Genomic DNA, 19,263 nt, shown 5'->3' on the forward strand with positions numbered 1-19,263 from the left:
GCACAGCAGGCGGGATCAAGGGAGGCCACCAGAACTGGATGACCATGCTGTAGCCATCATTCAGCTATAATGCGGTCGGCAAGTTGTTAAAGTATGGATTTATAACTTAACACATTGAGCACAATAAAATAAACATTTCCCAGTAAACTGTTTAATATTCTTACACCAGCACTTGCAGTTTACAACAATCAGTGCTGCTGTCTTCTGCTCTCAGTGCTGCTTCCTGAACCCCCAGTCTTCACAGGAAAGAGTTACCAGTTCAGTTTCCTGTCAGTCTGTTAGCTTGGAGGCTATAGGGCTGTGTTTTTTATTGATACCTAACGCTAGACTCTGCGTACAAGGGTGACTCTGTAGGCTGCTGCTAGAGAAAGGAGCCACCCTGAAACTGGAAACCTAGGGCAGTGGTCATGGCACCAGCTTAAATGGGCATATAGGCAAGAATTAAAAGATAAAGAAGTTGCGTACTCCGTAAGTTAATACATCAGCAGATGAAAGTACTTACAAAATGGAGGGTTTAAAGAGGAAGTAAGCCCTGATGGGTTTTACTTCCTCTTTATTCCCCTGCAAAGTAAAAACATAATTGGCTAATATGCATCGCATACTAGCCCATTATGTGCCACTTACCTGCAAAGAAAGCCCTCAATGTCCTCGCTGGTGGAAGCATCCATCTTCACCCCTCTTCCTTCCGGGGCCACGGACTTCGGCTCTGTGACTGGCCGGAGTCGGGTGACTTCACTCCCGCGCGGGAGCAGACGGTCACGGCACGGGCCCTGTAGAAACAGCACAATCATGCCCTTTCGAAAGTGCGCATGTGCCGATGATGCCAGCACAAGCGTATATGGTAAACATCTCCTAAACCATGCAGGTTTAAGCGATATTTCCAGTACCTACAGGTAAGCCTTATTATAGGCTTACCTGTAGGGAAAAGTGGTCTGTAAGGGTTTATAACCACTTTAGTGAGCTCAGCTCAGTCCAGAAGTCAAATCAATGGACTCCCTTAAAACAGTGCATAATAATGCATGATATAATGTGCCTTAAATGCACCAGATTGGTGCAAATAGGCCAAATACTGAATCTGTGTCTTTAGGCCAAACTCTATATGCTTGGAGAGTGCTGCCAGATATATTTGTACAAGCTTTTCGAGCTGTTGACTTGAAAGCAATTTGGGGGGTAGCCAGAGTCTCAACTTTGTTGCCATAAATGTAGCTTTTTGTGGCCGTGTTCCTGGTCTGTTTGCACGCTTCCAGCTCTTCATTACTTGCAGGTTTAAATAAAATTGGCTGAAATAAAAAAATATTTTGCAATATTTCCACAATATAACTAGAAGTTGGCATAGCTTAGCTTGTAGGAGGCTGATCATTGAAACCCTCATGGTATAAAATTGTACAACATAAACTAGAGTGAGCAATGCTTTTCACTGCTAATTTCTGTCCCGTCCAGGATTGTAGGATATTGACTCCAGGTTCCAACCAGTGGTTGGTTTCCAATAATTTAACTTTACCTCCAAATTTTTTAACTTGACAAAGAGCCAAAATAGGGCCTACATAGCCCACTGCAGCAGGTGGTCGTGGCTTACAGATATTCCTGTAGCAGCTTCTCCCCACCAGTACAGAATTACCTTCCAGCATAGACCCTTCCGGGTTCTGAGAAGGAGCTTGCCATATGAATGAGCTGAAGGCATATTTACATATGAATGAGTCAGTAAACCAGAGCAATCTGTTGGGAAGTATACTTTAATGTGTCTAAGCATGGGTGGACAGTTTACCAAATGTAGGTTTTGTGTGTTTTTTGTTTTGAAAAAAATATATTGAAAATACCCAAGTAAACTTTGAAAATTGGCATCGGTTGAGCCTTACATTTTTGTTTGTGGAGTATTTATGACTTTGGAAGGGAGATCACAATTTTGAGGAATGGAAACCAGAAAACTGTAGAATAAATTCCCTTTAATGAAGACACTTAACCAAATATTTATATTGTGGTCTATGATGCAAGCTGTATTAGTCTTTTTGGGCAAAAGAATCTTTTCCTTTGTTGAATGGTGTGGTGCTGCAGGCTATGGGAACAAGATGAGAGGGCAGCATTAAATGGTGTTCAGTTGGTTTATTAAAATGTTGCCAACAGTGTGTTTCAGCTGACCATATCTGTGTATTGTAATTTTGATGCAGGGGTCTTGGGTAAACATGACACATCTGTTATTTAAAACTTCTGCAACAGCATTAACACCTTCTCTGAAACATTTTATTTATTTTTTAAAAATATATAGTTTTTGTGGTAATACAACAATTTTTTACTCCACAGTGTGTGAGGAAAATACAAAACTTGTTATTAAAGACTCTCCAGAAGACCATCTCCAGCCTTTCAAAGACCGAATGACTGAGTTTATCCAGAAAGGTGAGTGTGGCTTCAAAAACCTTATATAGTCCTTGCAATCGGTTTATGCGTGGGTTGTGTTTCCTTCTCAAATCTTGCTAACAGTGTTGAGCTGGGGTGTTGCTAGACCTTGCTAGAATGTAATTTCATGTAAGGCTCTTAAAGCAAATGGAGCATATTTGTAAACCACATTGCAGAGCAAGAAAAGAAATGTTCGTGTGTATTTCTTTGGGGAGGAATTGGCAGAGCTTTTCCATATAGGAGAACACAGGCAGAAACAAAACCTGTCAATGCTCTAACCCTTACCTGCTCTGTTCTAGCATATCAGGAGTTCCACTCCAAACTTTTTATGTTACTTCCACAGTGAAGTTTTCAGCCCCATTATTGCTGGTAGTCTCCACTTACATTAGCGAATGCCATTCTGTGTCCAGGACACTGCAGCCTCACAAGTCATCTTGTTTCTGCTCTTAGACAGTTTTATTAGAATCATATTGTTGCAACATGTTTTGGCGGCATTGCAAATTATATATAAATAGCATTTGAAACCGGTTCCGTGAAAATGATTTCGCTGGGTATAATGTATACAGCTGGTGAAGACCATTATCTCTACAGTTGTGAAACGTGCAGATCATCCTCCGACACCTTGTATTATTGTTTTTCGGAAGAGAAACTGATCTAGTTATGTCCTACAGTTGACATCTGAAAAAAGTATGAAGGACTCTGCCATCATTTTAAAGGAGATCTATAGTCAAAGCATACACTTTCATTTTATAACATCAGCGTTGTAATAGGAATACAAACCTTCTGCATTCCCTGCATGATTTGCAGCGTCTTCTCTGCTCATTTCTTTGGTTTATTTTCAATTTATAGGGACTACTTGTCCTAGGACACATCACTGCCTGCAATGATTAATTCTAGGGTTGTCCCGATACCAAGTATTTGCAGGAGCACTTGTACTCATGCAAATGCGTCCGATGCCTAGTCTGATATCTGAGAGCGGAGAAGGAGGGGGGGGGGGGTCGGGACCAAGGGAGCACAAAGAAGGGAATGGGGGGGGACCGGAGGAGCGCACGGAGGAATACCAGAGAGGAGCTGGGGAAGAATACAGGGGTCACTTTTAGGAGCAATCGTTGCAGCGGCGGGGAAGTTATAATGACTGATCTCCCTGTGTGGCTTTCAATAAAGCAGCTGAAAGCTGCGGAGGGGAGAGGAGGAGAAGCACACAGTGAGATCAGTGATTATAACTTCCCCCACCGCCTCACTGATTGTTCCTGAGTGACCCCTGTATTCTTCTCCGGCTCCCCTCTGTGTTCCTCCGTGCGCTTCTCCGGTCCCCTTCTGTGCGCTCTCTTGGTCCCGCTCCGTGCCACGCTCATTTGCGCCCTCCCGTCCTCCAGGCCCCTTCTGTGCGCTCCTCCGGTCCCCCATCCTCCTGTGAGCCCCTCCTCTTCCGCTCATGTCATTTACAGGCTCCTTCCTTTTCCAAATGGAAAAGGTGATCACTGACTCTGTCTATTCATAACTGAGCATCGTTATGAATAAAAAGCTACTGACTGTGCTGCATATTAGTGCCACTGTCACATGACATTAAAAAAAAATCGGTATCGGCGAGTACTTGAAAAAAAAAGTATCGGTATTGTACTCGGTCTTAGTGGTATCGGGACAACTCTATGGACTCTGCCCCCCTCAGTTCAGATAGCAGGCTTTGTGAAAATGTGTAACCTCAGTTTCATTCAGATTAAGGCCTCATGCACACTGGACATTATAAAAAAAGCCAGTAGCATTAGCTGTAGAATGAGTTTTTCAGAGTTTTTGCAGTAGCATTTTTCAGCATTGTTTAGCTGTATCAATTTTTAGCTTTTTTTTTTAACAGAATTACACTCCCACAAAAGCTTATGGCTCAAAAACGTTGATAAGAATAGCCTCGCTTTTCTGCGTGTTTTTTTTTTTTTTTAAGCTTTCTTTTTTTTTTTTTTTGTTTTAGCTTTTTTCAGAGTTAAAGTGTATTAACAGCTGCTGAAAAACTCCTCTCAAAACCCACTAGTTAAGGGTTTTTCCCAGCTAGGTAACGCTCCTGCCAAAAAATGCTTATAACAGTCATAAATGCAGTAGTTATAAATGCTTATGACTACTGCAACTCTCTCGTTAATGGCCTACTCTTACGCAGGCTATCCCCCCTTCAGTGTATTATGAATGCTGCTGCTAGACTAATACACCTCACTAACCGATCCGTGACTGCTGCTCCTCTCTGCCAATCCCTTCACTGGCTTCCCCTACACCACCGTATAAAATTCAAAATGCTAACCACAGCATACAAGGCCATCCATAACATCGCCCCCAGCTACATCACCAACCTCATCTGTAGATATCGCCCAAATCGTTCCCTCCGCTCCTCCCAGGAACTCCTGCTCTCTAGCTCCCTTGTTACCTCCTCTCATGCTCGTCTTCAGGACTTCTCCAGAGCCTCTGCCATCCTCTGGAATTCCCTGCCCCGGTATATCCAATCAGCCCCTAACCTGTCCACTTTTAGGAAATCCCTGAAAACACACTTATTCAGGGAAGCCTATCCCACACCCACCTAACAACCCCATCGAATCATTTCCCGCATCAATTACCTTTTGTACCACCACCCCCTCCCTTTTAGAATGTAAGCTCTACAAGCCGGCCCTCCTGTCCCTTCTGTATTGAACTGTACTGTAATTGTGCTGTCTCCCTCTACATTGTAAAGCGCTGCGTAAACTGTTGGCGCTATATAAATCATGAATAATAATAATGATAATAGCCTATGTGTGCATGGACACATAGGTTAACATGCTGGGGAGTTTATTGGCTGCAGAAAAAAACTTCTGAAGCCCAAAACACCAGCTGTAAAAATGTCCACTGTGCAACTATTCTTTAACCACTTCAATACCGGGCACTTTCCCCCCTTCCTGCCCAAGCCAATTTTCAGCTTTCAACGCTGATGCTTTTTAAATGACAATTGCGATGTCATCTAACACTGTACTCAAAATAAATTTTTATCATTTTTTTTCCACAAATAGAGCTTTCTTTTGGTGGTATTTGATCACCTCTGAGGTTTTTATTTTTTTGCTAAACAATCAAAATAAATAATTTTGAAAAAAAATAAGTTTCTTTGTGTTATAAAATTTTTTAAATAAGTATGTTTTCTCCTTCACTGATGGGCACTGATAGGCAGAACTGATGGGCACTGAAAGGCTGCACTGATGGGTGGCCTTGATGTGCATTACTGGCAGGCATTACTGGTGGGCACTGTGTGTCATTATATATGGGCACTGATTGGCATACTGTTTGGGCACATTTTTGCATCCCTGGTGGCAATGGGTGGCATACCTGGTGGTCATCAGTGGTGGCCATCTCTGGTGGTCCTGGGTGGGCATCCTCAGGGGGGCTGCAATGATAATCGGCACAGACACCCCCATCAGGAGAGCAGCCGATCTGCTCTCCTTTACTCGTGTCTTTCAGAGGCAAGTGAGGAAAAGCCGATAAGCGGCTCTTCCCATTTACCACATGATCAGCTGTGTCCAATCACAGCTATGATGTAAAGAGTCTCCATCAGACTCTTTACAGAGATCGGCCAGACTGACACGCCGCACCACCAATCGGCGTGTGCCGGCTGTTATCCTGAAAGACTTCATATGACATCCAGTCAGGATAGCGCAACCACCGCACGGCCGTCATTTTGCTATAGGCCGGGCAGGAAGTGGTTAATAAAATAGCTTTTTCTGTACATGACTGAACGTACTGTGTTTGCAGTCTTTTCTAATGGAAAGACGTAACTGTCTTCAGACAAAATGTTTTTCTGTAAATGTTTTCAGACAATACCTTAAAGCAGAAATTTACCCATAACAACTTGCTTCTTGCCATGGTGCTGCACATGTGATGAAACAGAAACAGCGTCCTTGGCTGTAAAGGATAGAATTCTGCTTTAAGGCTGTCAGCAGTTTGGCCTCTACAAACTCAGCAGTGCCTAAAAATGGCTAAAATGGGAGAGCAACTGAGCATGTGCAGAGCAGGGTAAAACAGTGTATTACTGGATTTTAAACAATATAGATACTTATTTTTAATGTTTTACATAGCTATACCTGCAAAAGGGGCCAGCCTGAGGCGATCTAGCAGGACTTAATTTTCTGACTAAAGTTCCACTTTAAATAGCTGGTCTGTATTTTCCCTATATAATGTGCATATATTGTAGCTCTGATGAGCCTAAACTGATATTTATGTTTTTATTTGATATATAATACTGTGCAATACTGTTTACAATAAACTTTGTTGATGCAATCATTGGCTAGGACTATTCATTTTGATATCAAATGAAATTTTAATCTGTAACAATGGACGCTACTAAATAGATCCATTAATTACTCTGAATAACTCTACCCCAATACTTCTAAATCTGGAAATCACATGATGGTTGGCTTTGCAGGCAGTGGAGAAAGCAAGCAATTTATTACACAAAAATGTTGCACTATCATTTTAGCTTTGTTGAGTTGGATCAGAAATTTATTAACTGATATAGGTGGGTAAAGGCCAATGAACTGATGAGTTGAGTGTCAATTATAATATGATAAAGCAGTTGAACTCAGTCATACAAAACATGAAGTGCCCGTTTTCATATGTTAATAATAAAGGGCTGTTCTTAACATATTTATACATTTAACCAGTTCAGTAACGGACACTTTTACCTAGAGGTGCAGGGAAACATTGGCCACCAAAAATTATCGATAATACAAGAGATGGTCAGAAACTGCAGACATAATACAAGAGATGGTCAGAAACTGCAGACATAATACAAGAGATGGTCAGAGACTGGGAACATGATACAAGAGATGGTTAGAGACTGCAGACTGCATTTTTCTTGAGCTTTTCTTGCACTAAAGGTGCCAATAATGGCCAACAATAAATTCATATTAATTAAAAAGTGGAATATAATACAATTGTGCATTTTCGGTTTCTGCACCAAAATTTCCTTTTCAGTGCACCACTACTTTTACCATTTTCCTGCCCAGGCCATTTTGCAGCTTTCAGCTCTGTCACACTTTGACAGTTGCGCAGTCATGCAACACTGTACCCATATGAAATTTTTATCATTTTTTTTTTCACACATAGTGTGCTTACAGTGGTATATCACCGCTGTTTTTTTGGGGGGTTTTTTTGTTTTTTTTTTTGTTTTGCAAAATAAACAAAAGACAATTTTTTTTTTTAAATGTTTCTTTGATTCGGTTATACATTTTTTTTCAAATAAATAATCTTTCTTCATAACTTTAGGCCGCAATGTATTCTGCTACATTTCTTTGGTGAGAATAAACCAAAGCTGTGTATATTCTGCAGGAAAGTTTGTGTGTGTGTGTATATATATATATATATATATATATATATATATATATATAAAAATGTATGTGTGTGTATATATATATATATATATATATATATGTGTGTGTGTGTGTGTGTGAAAATTGATCAGTCCTGAAATACTGACAGCATATGTCATTTCTTGAGACCTGAAAATGCTAGAACAGTCAAATTACCCCTTTTTGGTAAGTAGACAGTCCAAGGTATTTTGTCACAATTTTTTGGAAAATGACATTTTGCATACTGTTATCGGTGCAATACAGCGTCGTCATATGACTAGTGCGGTGGTGGTATGAACAAAAAAATAGCAACCATTTTTACTATATGAAAACTACTTCAGTGTGAGATTAGCTGTGATTGGTTACAGCTAATCACATGGTACAGATGGGCTGTGATTGGCACTGTCTGTACCATTTGATGACTGTGACCAATCAGAGCTCATCACAATAGTACACAATGAAAGGCATGTAACAAAGACTTTCATTGTTTACAACTGTCATGTGATCTGCTGAGATTGACCACAGCGATCACATGGTACTGGCAGTGGGCCGGTACCGTGATCTCTCATTGACAGATCGTGCCAGAGCACGGCCCGTGGTGCGATCCTGGGAGGACTTTATATGACGTCCTCCCAGCTGTCATCAACATTGACTTTTTTAATCCCTATACTGTAAATAGATATGGTATATTATATTTAATTGTTTTAAACTTTTTGTCAATTTCCTCAGTTACTTCCTGGTTTCTATGGCAAATTATGTCATACATCCCAGAAGGGGTTTTCTCCGCTAAGCACAGCCTCCTGCCTGCACGTTTAAGCTAAGGGCAGATGGATTCAAGGAAGTAAATGCTATATAAATCATCTGCCCTGCTGTTTAGTGGTGTTCAGATACAGTGTAGATCCTCTTTAACCTAGTGCAGTACTGGCAGGGTCATGTTAACCATAGGAGTAAAAGAAGCACCTGTCCCAGGCCCATCTGAGGATACACTGGTTGGCCCCCTGCTATCTAATCACCACAGCCTGGGTCTCAGGTCATAAAGCCACAGGTGCACAAGTTTGTAAATGGGAACAAAAAAGCAAACCTCTCCTTTTTAAGATGTACTCTTGTCATGAAGTGAAGGCGTACCCTCCACCCTCCATTCTTTCCTTGTGATCTATCTTGTGATTGTCCCACTGTCCTAGCACCATACAGAATGACAAGGGGTTGGTATTGCCCCTGTAAAGATGATCAGTCTTTCATTTTAAACTTTGTCTTGGGTAAAATCAAATGTCTTTATCATACATCACGGGACACAGAGTGAGGCTATTATTCCTTACTGGGCTATACTTCATCTTCAGGTGAATGGACACTGGTAGACCAAAGGTCTTTAGACAGGAAGTGATCCCCTATATAACCCCTCCCATACAGGAAATACTTGTTTTTTTGTTTTTTTTTTAACCAGTGTCTGCAATCTCTCGAGCTTCAGGTCTTGAAGTCCCAGAATGGTTCTAGAATAAATCAAGGGATTGACTGATCAAATCCATTTGAAATTAGCTTACATGCTAAGATGGATGGTACCCAAGCCTCGCAAAAAAAGATACAAGGATCCTGCGAGGTTTTGCCTGTAATGCGACCGCGAGCAGTGGACCCTGCGTAGTGGAATCCTGGACACCACAGAGCTAAGACATTCCTTCAGGGTGCTGTACAGGTCCAAGGGAGTGGACCCTAAAACATGAAAAGGGTACCCAGTCCTTGAAGGTCCTCAAGTGACAGTAGCCTACCGTGATGGGTGAAGATTGGGCTCTTAATTTCTAAGGTTGCTCTGCGTCTGGACGGGTAAGTGCAATCCCCCTTATTTACTTATTGTGGGGTGCCCCATGTGTGTAACAATCTGTCAATCTAGCTAAGGCTGGACACCTGTGTAGCGTTGACCGCAGGGTGGAGTTTTTGGGCTGACAGTTGGAAAGAGTAAGCTTTCTTGTGTCTTTTGCTGTCTTGTCTTTTGTGGAGGGAAAATTTGTGCGCGTACATGGGACCGTGACTGCGCAGGCACAAAGTGTCCCGGCGCACAGCCATCTTATTTAACCTGAGAGTGGCTGACATGCGGCACTTCCAGAGGACAGCAGTGGGACACAGAGCAGCCTCTGAAAACCTTTCGCTTCATCAGTTCATTCCTCCTTACCCGGGTCACGTGAGTCACCAGGTGTTGTTTGGCAAGCTAAAGAGCTTAGCAGGATTGTTACATAGGGGCTTGGTGAGCCCTATTAAAGGATCTCCCTTCTGGGGTAAAATACTAAACCCAGGTACTCCCTTTTTGTGGCTTGCAATGTCTTCAAAAAAGAGGAGCGGGGCTAACCCTACAGGAAAGGGCACACCTATATCAGTAGCTCTTGAGGAGCCTGGTTGAAACCCTAGTGTTGTATACCCTGAGAGACCAGAGGCTTCCGGGCAATCTGAGTCGCTACGCCTGTCTGGTATTATGCCTACAGTCAATGCTGCTGCTTCAGCCTTTATCACCAGGACTGAACTGTCCTCAGCCCTAGCCAGGTTAGAGCCCAAGATTGCTGGCATGATTACCTCCATCCCGCAGGGTGGCAAGAAGCGTGACAGCTCCCCCTCCCTTGTTCCTTCTAATTTGGAACAGGAATGGGTTTGAGGATGGGAAAGAGCTAAATGCCAAGGATTCTGTGGGGCCTGGCAGATGAGTCTGCTTCTGACTTTAAGTTACCTCCTGCAATGGTTTCTGAGCCTCCTTTGTCCTTTTTGGGGTCCCTGAAGCCTCCTCAGGGTGCACAGGTTTTCCCCTTGCACCCGCTGTTGGGACAGGCAGTGTATGCTGATTGGGAACATCCTGAAAGGATTTTTATTCCTCTTAAGAGGTTTTCCCTTTTATATCCCATGGAGGAAAAGTTTGTTAAGAAATGGAGTATGCCAGCCGTAGATGCGCCAGTCTCTTGCCTAAACAAGAACTTACCTTGTCCAGTGGATATCGCACAGGGCTTGAAAGACCCTCTTGACAAGAAACTTGAGTTATTATTAAAGGCTTCCTTTTCTTTGGCCAGTTCAGCTATTCAGCTAGCTGTCGCAGCAATTGGAGTCTGCCAGTCCTTAAAGGATCAGGTCAGACGGCCTGATGGGCCTAACCAGGAGGATGATCTTGCTGAAAATAGGGAAAGATCGAGCGCTGTTTTTTGCTGTAGATGCCTTTAAAGGATTTTATACAGCAAATCTCTCATCTGGCTCTCCTGTCTGTACTCATGTACAAATTTGTGTGGCTTAAGAACTGGTCAGCAGAGGTTCCCTGTAAGAAGCTATTGGCAGGGTTCCCCTTCCATGGGAAACGTTTGATGATCAGGACAAGTACATCCAAAAGATTTCCAGGGTATGGAGTTCTTTACTTCCTGTAAAGAGAAGAACCAGGTGTCCCCGTTTAAAACCTCGGGGACTTCCTCAGGCCCACAGGGTGATAGAGCCAGGGGCAAGCAGCAGGGCCAGAAAAACCCTGGGTCCAGAACGCTTCTAACCCAGCACCAAGCCCTCCTTTTGAGGGGATGCCCCCACTTTATCGCATGGGGAGAAGGCTGCTCCAATTTACGGACATTTGGAGAACAGTGGTGCAGGACAAGTGGGTCACCTCAACAGTGTACCGCAGTTACAAGCTGGAATTACAAAGGTTTCCTCTTCAGAGGTTTTTAAGATCCAACGTTCCTGTGGATCCTCCCAAAAGAAACTTGTTTCAAGCACTAGAACAGTCAGTGCCTCAGGGAGTGATCATACAGGTTCCGGTGTACGAAAGAGGCACAGGGTTTTATTGGAACCTGTTCACGGTTCTAAAACCAAATGGGGACATAAGGCCAATCTTGGACCTAAGATCCCTGAACCAAAAACTGTTAATCATGTTATATATATGTATTTGCCATATTGTCATGAGTTTCCAAGTTGATATGACTGTGTCTCTGATGTCCATGATATATATATGTATTTTTATGTGCAACCCTATGACCCAGATATTTATACTTATATATCCTCCATGTTAATAAACATGTGATTTTTTAAACACACCCCCACCATGTCTAGAACCTCATTCAAAGTCCCAAATCCCCTTTCCTATTACTTTGTACCAGGGATGGAGGCACACTAGTTATGTGCCTCATTCAAAGTCCCACCTGTGTTTTCACACAGCCCCCCCCCTTCTCTTTGCCTATAAGACAATAATATCATGGCTAACCCCTCCACCATTGTAGACAAATACGCATCTGTGTGTGTCCACTCTATACAAGCCCTGGGAACGCCTTTCGTAGGGAACTGGCACACTCTATTCCCAAAACCGTAAGCCCCCACCACCACACACACACAAATCTATGTCAAATAAGATGGAAGTAGATATAACCACCCTAGAAGTCAAGACAATCAAATCCTTGAAAATGCAAAAAACTGCTGACCCTTATTGCTTCTCGGCTTTATAAGAATTTTTTCAATTTTCTGGCACACCAGCGGACCAACTTATTTAACAACTTACAAACTTGCCCTGATCCTACACCCATCATCAACAATAGCTTAAATAGTTATGCTTCAAAAACCTGGTAAAGACCCTCTGGACCCCCACACCCATCACTTTGTTATGTCGATATCAAAAGCCTCAGCATTAGAATCAATACATTCCTACATGACTTGAGCCATAAGGACCAATTGGGCTTTGTCCTAAATAGGCAGTTATCTGATAACCGCCACAAAGTCATACATTTGATCCACTTAATGGATCAGAATCGGATTCCTGGTATGGTCCTTGGGTTGGATTTACATTGGGTGGGTGTTTCTCTTTTCTGGGAGTGCATGCAATATGTCTTAGACAATTGGGTATTTCCTGACTACTTCGTATCTTGGCTGAGAGCTCTGTATCACAGGCCCTCACCTACAATCCACTATCTTTCCTGCCAAATGACTTCTTTCCCAGTTTATAGGGGTAGATGCCATGGGTGCCCCCTATCTACCATACTCTTTATTTTGGCTCTGGAGCCCCTGGCACATCTTCTTTGATTCAGCCCAGACGACAAGGGAATCACAGCCCACCTCCTAACTAATTTTTTTTAGGAATTCGCCTTACCAGGTCATATCACATACTCTATGACGTCAACTATATTCCAGTCTTTAAAAGTTTTACTTTCATCCTGGCCTCACCTCCACCTTTGTAGATAGGGAGGACGCCATAAATATACAAATTTTACCAAAGCTTCTCTATTTATTCTATACTCTCCCAGTCCCCATTCTCTCTTATGCTCAAATGGACATGTGACTAAAAAACGCAAATCGTGGTGCGTTTTTACTGGGACTTTACTGCCATTTTGCCACAATTTCCATTTATTTCAATGGGAAGCTGCGTTTTTGGAGCGGTTTTCAACACCGCACCACAGATGCAACATGCAGGACTTTTCAAAATGCACCGTATGCACAGCGCAGTGGTGAGAGAAGTCCCATAGGATTTAGGGAAACATTTTTCTTGCAGAGTAAAAACGCAGAGAAAAGTATCAGTGTGAAAGGGACCAAAGATTTGTCTGGGCTGACAAAAAAAAAAAAACCTTGTGTCTCTAAACATACTGTGTTCATTCACAGGAATCAGAGAGGTTTGGGAGTCCTGAACTTCATCAAATACTTCTTGACTGCTCATATTGCTTCTCTGACCTTCCTTTTATACCGTACAACATGCCCCCTTATGGGTCCAATTGGAAACCTTTCCGGTCTCCCTCCACTAACTACCATGGCTTCCCTCAAAATCTAAAACTTTTAAGCCCTTTGACCCACTAGCTCAGAGTTTGGGATTCCACCAGGTACTGTAGTAAATTCTTTTCACCACACGTGCCCCCTCTCCCTCTTTCAGGCAGCACCAGCCCATATCCACTGAACTTTTATGCTTTTTCAGTGGCAGCCCGTCCATAGGGGAACTGCCCCCCTAATCCATGTGCCTGGTCCCTAATCTACATGCAGTGCACTGGATGCATGGATTGCAAAGTGTTTGTTTTTTTTGTTTTTTTTGACATGCATGATTAGAGCCTGAGGCTCTAATTGGCTTCAAAAAAGGGTGGGTTCAAATTAATATTCGCTATTGTCTTCCTGATTCTCCTCGCTAATCAGGAAGTGGGTCTTAAGACCCGAGAGGAGAAGCGACCGAAATGGCCGCCGAGGAGGAAGAGACACAGGGTGAAGTCGCCGAGGAGGAGGAGACGCAGGAAGGAGCCAAGGCTGGTGGCTTCGATTGAGGGGGGTTTTCTGACCGACCGGGGGGGACGGGATGGATGGTGTGTTTCCAAGCCCCCCCACCCCCAAATGAATGGAGCACCAGTGGCCACTGTGCTTTTTACAAATTTAACATTGGCCAACTGCGGTACTTACCAATTATCATTGTTTAAGCACATTTGCCACTGTACACCTCTTTCCCCCCCCTCTTTCCCCCCCAGACATATTTCTATTTTTTTTTTCCCTCAGTTGTACAGTCCCAAAAGCCCACATAGCCACACTTCATTTTCTAAGTGGGAACAAGACCTCAAAAGTACCAAAGTCAAAGGAGACTAGTCACAAATCTGGTCCACAATGGCTTTCCACTCCATCAGTATATTCACAGTGGAATCAGCCTTTAAAACCGTCTCGAGGTTATACGTGGTCCCTCCTCGTTTGGCACACACCTACCCGTCCGCTTCCAGCACCTGCTTTCGAGGCTGCACAATTCCAGGGTATATTCTACACGCCTGTTGGACATACCCTTTGCTCTCTAGGTTTTGAACAAAAGTTCCTAAAAACTTACCATCATTGCTGCTTTGTCCATGTCCTAGAGACCCCCATGGTATGTCTTTGAAACCCCCCGACCTCACGTGGTCTCAATCACGACTGCCACATTGATTTAATTTTCATCACTGAAAAGCTCACCAGTATTCTGCTAGACACTGAGGTCCTAAGACTCTGGCTGGGGTGTCCCTGATCTCCTTCCACCCCCTCCCTCCTTCTCTACACCTTTTTTTTCATAGGCCCCATTCACATATTTCTGTTTTCTTCATGGTGGACCCATCAACCCTATTAAACCCATGCTACTTCATTGGCACTCAGCTAAACCATTACTATATTATTACCATATACTTTGGTAAACTTATTGTTTTGCTCTTCAGTTACGCTTCTTTTATGTGATGTTGGATGGGTACTGTTTTGGAACTCACCAATATATTGGTTTTACTTATATATCTGTATGAGGTTATGCTCTGTATCCTTTAAAATCTTCAATAAAAAATATCCAAAGAGCGTTTCCCTATAAGGCAAAATTGGCTTTATTTGAAATTTTAATGACATTACAAAGAATAAACAGACACCAATAAAATTTGACCAAGAACGCTTCTGTGTTCTATATACATAGGGAAGGGTGGATGGTTACTTTTGTCTGTCTTCGAGCACAAACCATGGGTAAAGACCTTACCATATTGCTAAACCGTGAACCAATCTAGTCACGGCCTGTAATTTTAAATGGAGAAGATTGCATCTGGTTTGTGTGCTCAAGCGAGGATTTCAAGAATGTTTACCATTTTTTGTGAAATTTTTCTATGTCAGGGCTTTAAATTTAATGTTTGTTTTTTGTTTTGTTTTTTTATTAGCCAAAGAAGAACTTAAAATAGAAGATGGTAATCTAAATAAAGCCAAAAACAGGTATGGAGTCCATTTCTCTAAAATATTTATCATTCTGTCTTCATAAATGGAAAAGTTTTCACACCTGTAAGCGTATTAAGAAAGTTAGCATTGATATTAAGAGTTTCTTCATATATTCGTTTAGAAAAAAATCAAAAATGGTAAAGAGATGTATGACAACAGAATGATGGTGTATCTATAGCATCCACAAATGCTGCCTAAATCTATGTAATGAAGAGTTAGTGCTCAGCTAGGCCTCTGAAGAGATGTTATTTACATCTCTTCTCAAGACCTACCAAGTACTACCTTCTCTTTTTTCTTTTATATAAGCATATTATTATTGGTTATAAGGATATAAGGATTATTGTTTAGTAACAGAAGTTATTGCAGGTTATTGATTTAGTTAAGTGGATTTCACCCTATACATGGAAATAATTTCTTTAGGAACCATTCAGATATTGGTTGAAAAAACTTGCCATGTTTCAATCGGCATTAATCAGAGTGGAAATGTTATGTAAATATGTATAATTTACCTAAAGAGCAGTTGTGATTTTTTTTATTTTTTTTTTAAACCATGACTTTGTCTGTGATGCTGCTCATGTTTCCCGGTATACAGAGACTGTCAGGTTGTGGAGGTTTTGCATTAATATGTCCTACAGTGAGTCACTAATGGCTCATTTTTTTTGGAGATTGATAAGAGGATGAGGTGGAGGGGAACATATCCTCTGCCCAGGAGATCTTGTTTGCTGACAACTTCTCTTCCCGCTTACAGCTTTGAAGAAACAGTAGGATACTTTGGAGTTAAGCCAAAATCTGGCGAGAAGGAAATCGGCCCCAATTCCTTCTTCGTGGTGTGGTATGAATTCTGCAGCGACTTCAAGGGCATATGGAAACGAGAGAGCAAAGTCCTCTCCACAGAAAGGTACGTTTCCAATCAAGGCCTTTCCTTGCATTACACAGCATCTGGGCCGCCCAAATTACACTCACTCATTCTGCAGGCGCCTTTGTTTTCTTTTTGGATCAAATGGACATCAAGGGAAGGTGATTTACCCCCCCAGGGCTCCAGAGGGAACCCGCCAGCGGCCGGCTGTCCTCATGAAAAGATAAACACGCCAGATCCGATAAGTTACACTTTTCTTTACCGCTTCCAATTACTTGCTAGTAAAATGAAAGGAGACCTTTGCTAATTTGGAACAGATTCCGCTGCCTTTTCGGCTGCTTTTCCCCTCTTATCTTTTTTTTTTCCCCCCTCCTTTTTTTTTTTTTTTTTCTTTTCTCAGATCTGGTCTGACTTACTTGAAATAAACTGATCTTGGCTACAGCAGCTAAAAAGTGCAACTTTGTATCTTTAGGGGCAGACCTGTACAGGATGTTTTGTGACTTAGCAGTAGCAGGTCAGATCTAAGCATGTTATGGTCACTGCTGGGATTTGCAATCTTGTGATTCTTAACTGTGTAGCTCTGATTTAGCTGTGCATAGTTTTGGAAATGCAGTTGTTAATGAATGATTCAAGCACCCTCAGGGTGAGCTTTTAAAATCATTAGAGGCTGACATTGGCCTGCCAAGGAGTAGCATTAGCAGTTGGGGTATGTTTTAGAACCTGTCTGAGCAACTCTCATTGTGATGGTGGCCAAGCAGAAGAGTCAGGACCTCTTACTTATATGAGAACCTTGCTCAATGCTGCTAAATGCAGTCTCTATCATCTTTTGTCTATGGGTACCTTTAGAGCATTATCCTAAAATCAGTATAAGTTCTGACCTTAAAGCTTTATTAGCTTTATCTGATGCCACTAGATTAAAGGAAAGAAAGGTCAACCTGCAGTAAAGGCCATGCAACCCCCATGAAAACATTTATTAAAGCTGGACTAGAGGCAAATGACTAAATGGGAGGCTGGAATGAATATATGTGAACAGATTTAAGGTGTTTGTATTGTCCAACCATTGTGCTACGTAAACTATTGGCGCTATATAAATCCTGTATAATAATATAATAAATAATAATAATTTACACAGCCCTGACAATCAACTGAACATCGTTATTGACTGTACTTTTCTACCTCAGTTAAAATCATACTAAACACACACTGTTTAATTTACATGATCCCTTCTTTCTGTATGTGGATGATGATGCTGTAATCATTTTAATTTAAAAAAAATCATCCAAGTGCCTTTTTTCCTAATCAATAGACAGCTATCACATGACCCAGTTCTTTCCCAGCTTGTCTGTATGGAGACAGTGGCAGGAGGGGCTACCGGTCACATGTTTAAAAATAAATAATATCAATAAACTGTTTTAAATTGTCATACATATATATTTGAAATTAAATCTTGATTTCTTTATACATCATGGGATACAGAGCCTTAAGTAATTACTTAATGGGTTATGGGCCACCTTCAGGCAGGGCTGTGTTTTGGCCTAGACCGACAAGGCCTAGGCCTAGTGCGGCACTTTGCGGGGGGCGGCAAAAAAAAGCCGCCCCCCCGCATGAGAGAAAGTCCCCCCACCCGATTCCCAGCTCCCGCGGCCGCCCCCCGCACACATGCAGCCCACGGCGGCCGCCTTGCTGTAGCGGCGCTGTTGTGTATGGGCGTGCTTGGCAGAGAGTGGAGGGGCGTGTGTATGGGCTGTGCTTAGCAGAGCTCACGCCCCTCCACCCTCTGACAAGCACGCCCATACACAGCAGCGCCGCCCGCTACAGCAACAAGTGGCCACCAGTGATTAGGATGTATCCCTTTCAGTTCTCCCACATAGAGGAGTTCAGCTCCCATGGTTGAGACAGAGGATCTTCCATTCTATTACTAGTGTAGGACCCACTAATTCAGGGTACTTTGTCGCAGTAAGTGGGCTTAGCACTATATGACCATATAGTGTGACCAAACCCCCTTATTTTTTGAATATGTTCAGGTGTTCAGGTGTTTTTAACTAGCCCTGCAGGAAATGTCATTCTTGTATGTGTGCGCTGTAAAATATTTTGTACTGTTTATAGGTCTTACAGCAGCACCATCTTGAATTTAAATGAATTGTATGGTGTGCCCCCCAAATATGTACTTGTAAGCCCGCTACAGCAAGACGGCTGCCGTGGGCTGTGGGTGGGCGCGGGAGCCGGGAATCAGGAAGACGGGTGGGGGGACTTTCTCTCATGCGGGGGGCGGCGTGTGATTTACGCCCCCATAAGTGGACGATGACTGGTGGAGGTGGAGCCTTATGCTCCGCCTACCCTCCTCCACACTGCTTGACCCTTCTCCTCGGCACAGCAGGTAAAGTTTTTGAAAAAAATTATAAGAGTTTTATGGGAACTGTGTTGGCATTTGATGGCACAGTGGCTACAATTGATGGGGCACAGTGACAGCGTTTGATGGGGCACAGTGGCTGCAAATGATGGGCACAGTGACACGTTTGATGGGGCACAATGGCTGCGTTTAAAGGCACAGTGGCTGCAATTGATGGGGCACAGTGACAGCGTTTGATGGGGCACAATAGCTGCGTTTAAAGGCACAGTGGCTGCAAATTATGGGGCACAGTGGCAGTGTTTGATGGGGCACAATGGCTGCGTTTAAAGGCACAGTGGCTGCAATTGATGGGGCACAGTGACAGCGTTTGATGTGGCACAATGGCTGCGTTTAAAGGCACAGTGGCTGCAAATGATGGGGCACAATGGCTGCGTTTGAAGGCACAGTGCCTGCAAATGATGGGGCACAGTGACAGCGTTTGATGGGGCACAATGGCTGTGTTTAAGGGCACAGTGGCTGCAAATGATGGGCACAGTGACAGCGTTTGATGGGGCACAATGGCTGTGTTTAAAGGCACAGTGGCTGCAATTGATGGGGCACAGTGACAGCGTTTGATGGGGCACAATGGCTGCATTTGATGGCACAGTGGCTGC

At 42.9% G+C, this 19,263-nt stretch overlaps 1 protein-coding gene across 4 annotated transcripts in view; it reads left to right on the top strand.

Moving 5' to 3' along the window:
* FMN1 (formin 1) overlaps positions 1–19,263 on the top strand; it is a 482,430-nt gene that overhangs the window by 442,964 nt on the left and 20,203 nt on the right. For all 4 annotated transcript variants that reach the window (XM_073609885.1, XM_073609886.1, XM_073609887.1 and 1 more), the window contains 3 exons: positions 2,299–2,391; positions 15,350–15,401; positions 16,153–16,302. In XM_073609885.1, coding sequence (XP_073465986.1) covers positions 2,299–2,391; positions 15,350–15,401; positions 16,153–16,302 — 295 coding nt within the window. The remainder of the gene's footprint in view (positions 1–2,298; positions 2,392–15,349; positions 15,402–16,152; positions 16,303–19,263) is intronic.

The sequence above is a fragment of the Aquarana catesbeiana genome, linkage group LG13 (genome assembly GCF_042186555.1).
Source record: "Aquarana catesbeiana isolate 2022-GZ linkage group LG13, ASM4218655v1, whole genome shotgun sequence".
NCBI classification, from domain to species: domain Eukaryota; kingdom Metazoa; phylum Chordata; class Amphibia; order Anura; family Ranidae; genus Aquarana; species Aquarana catesbeiana.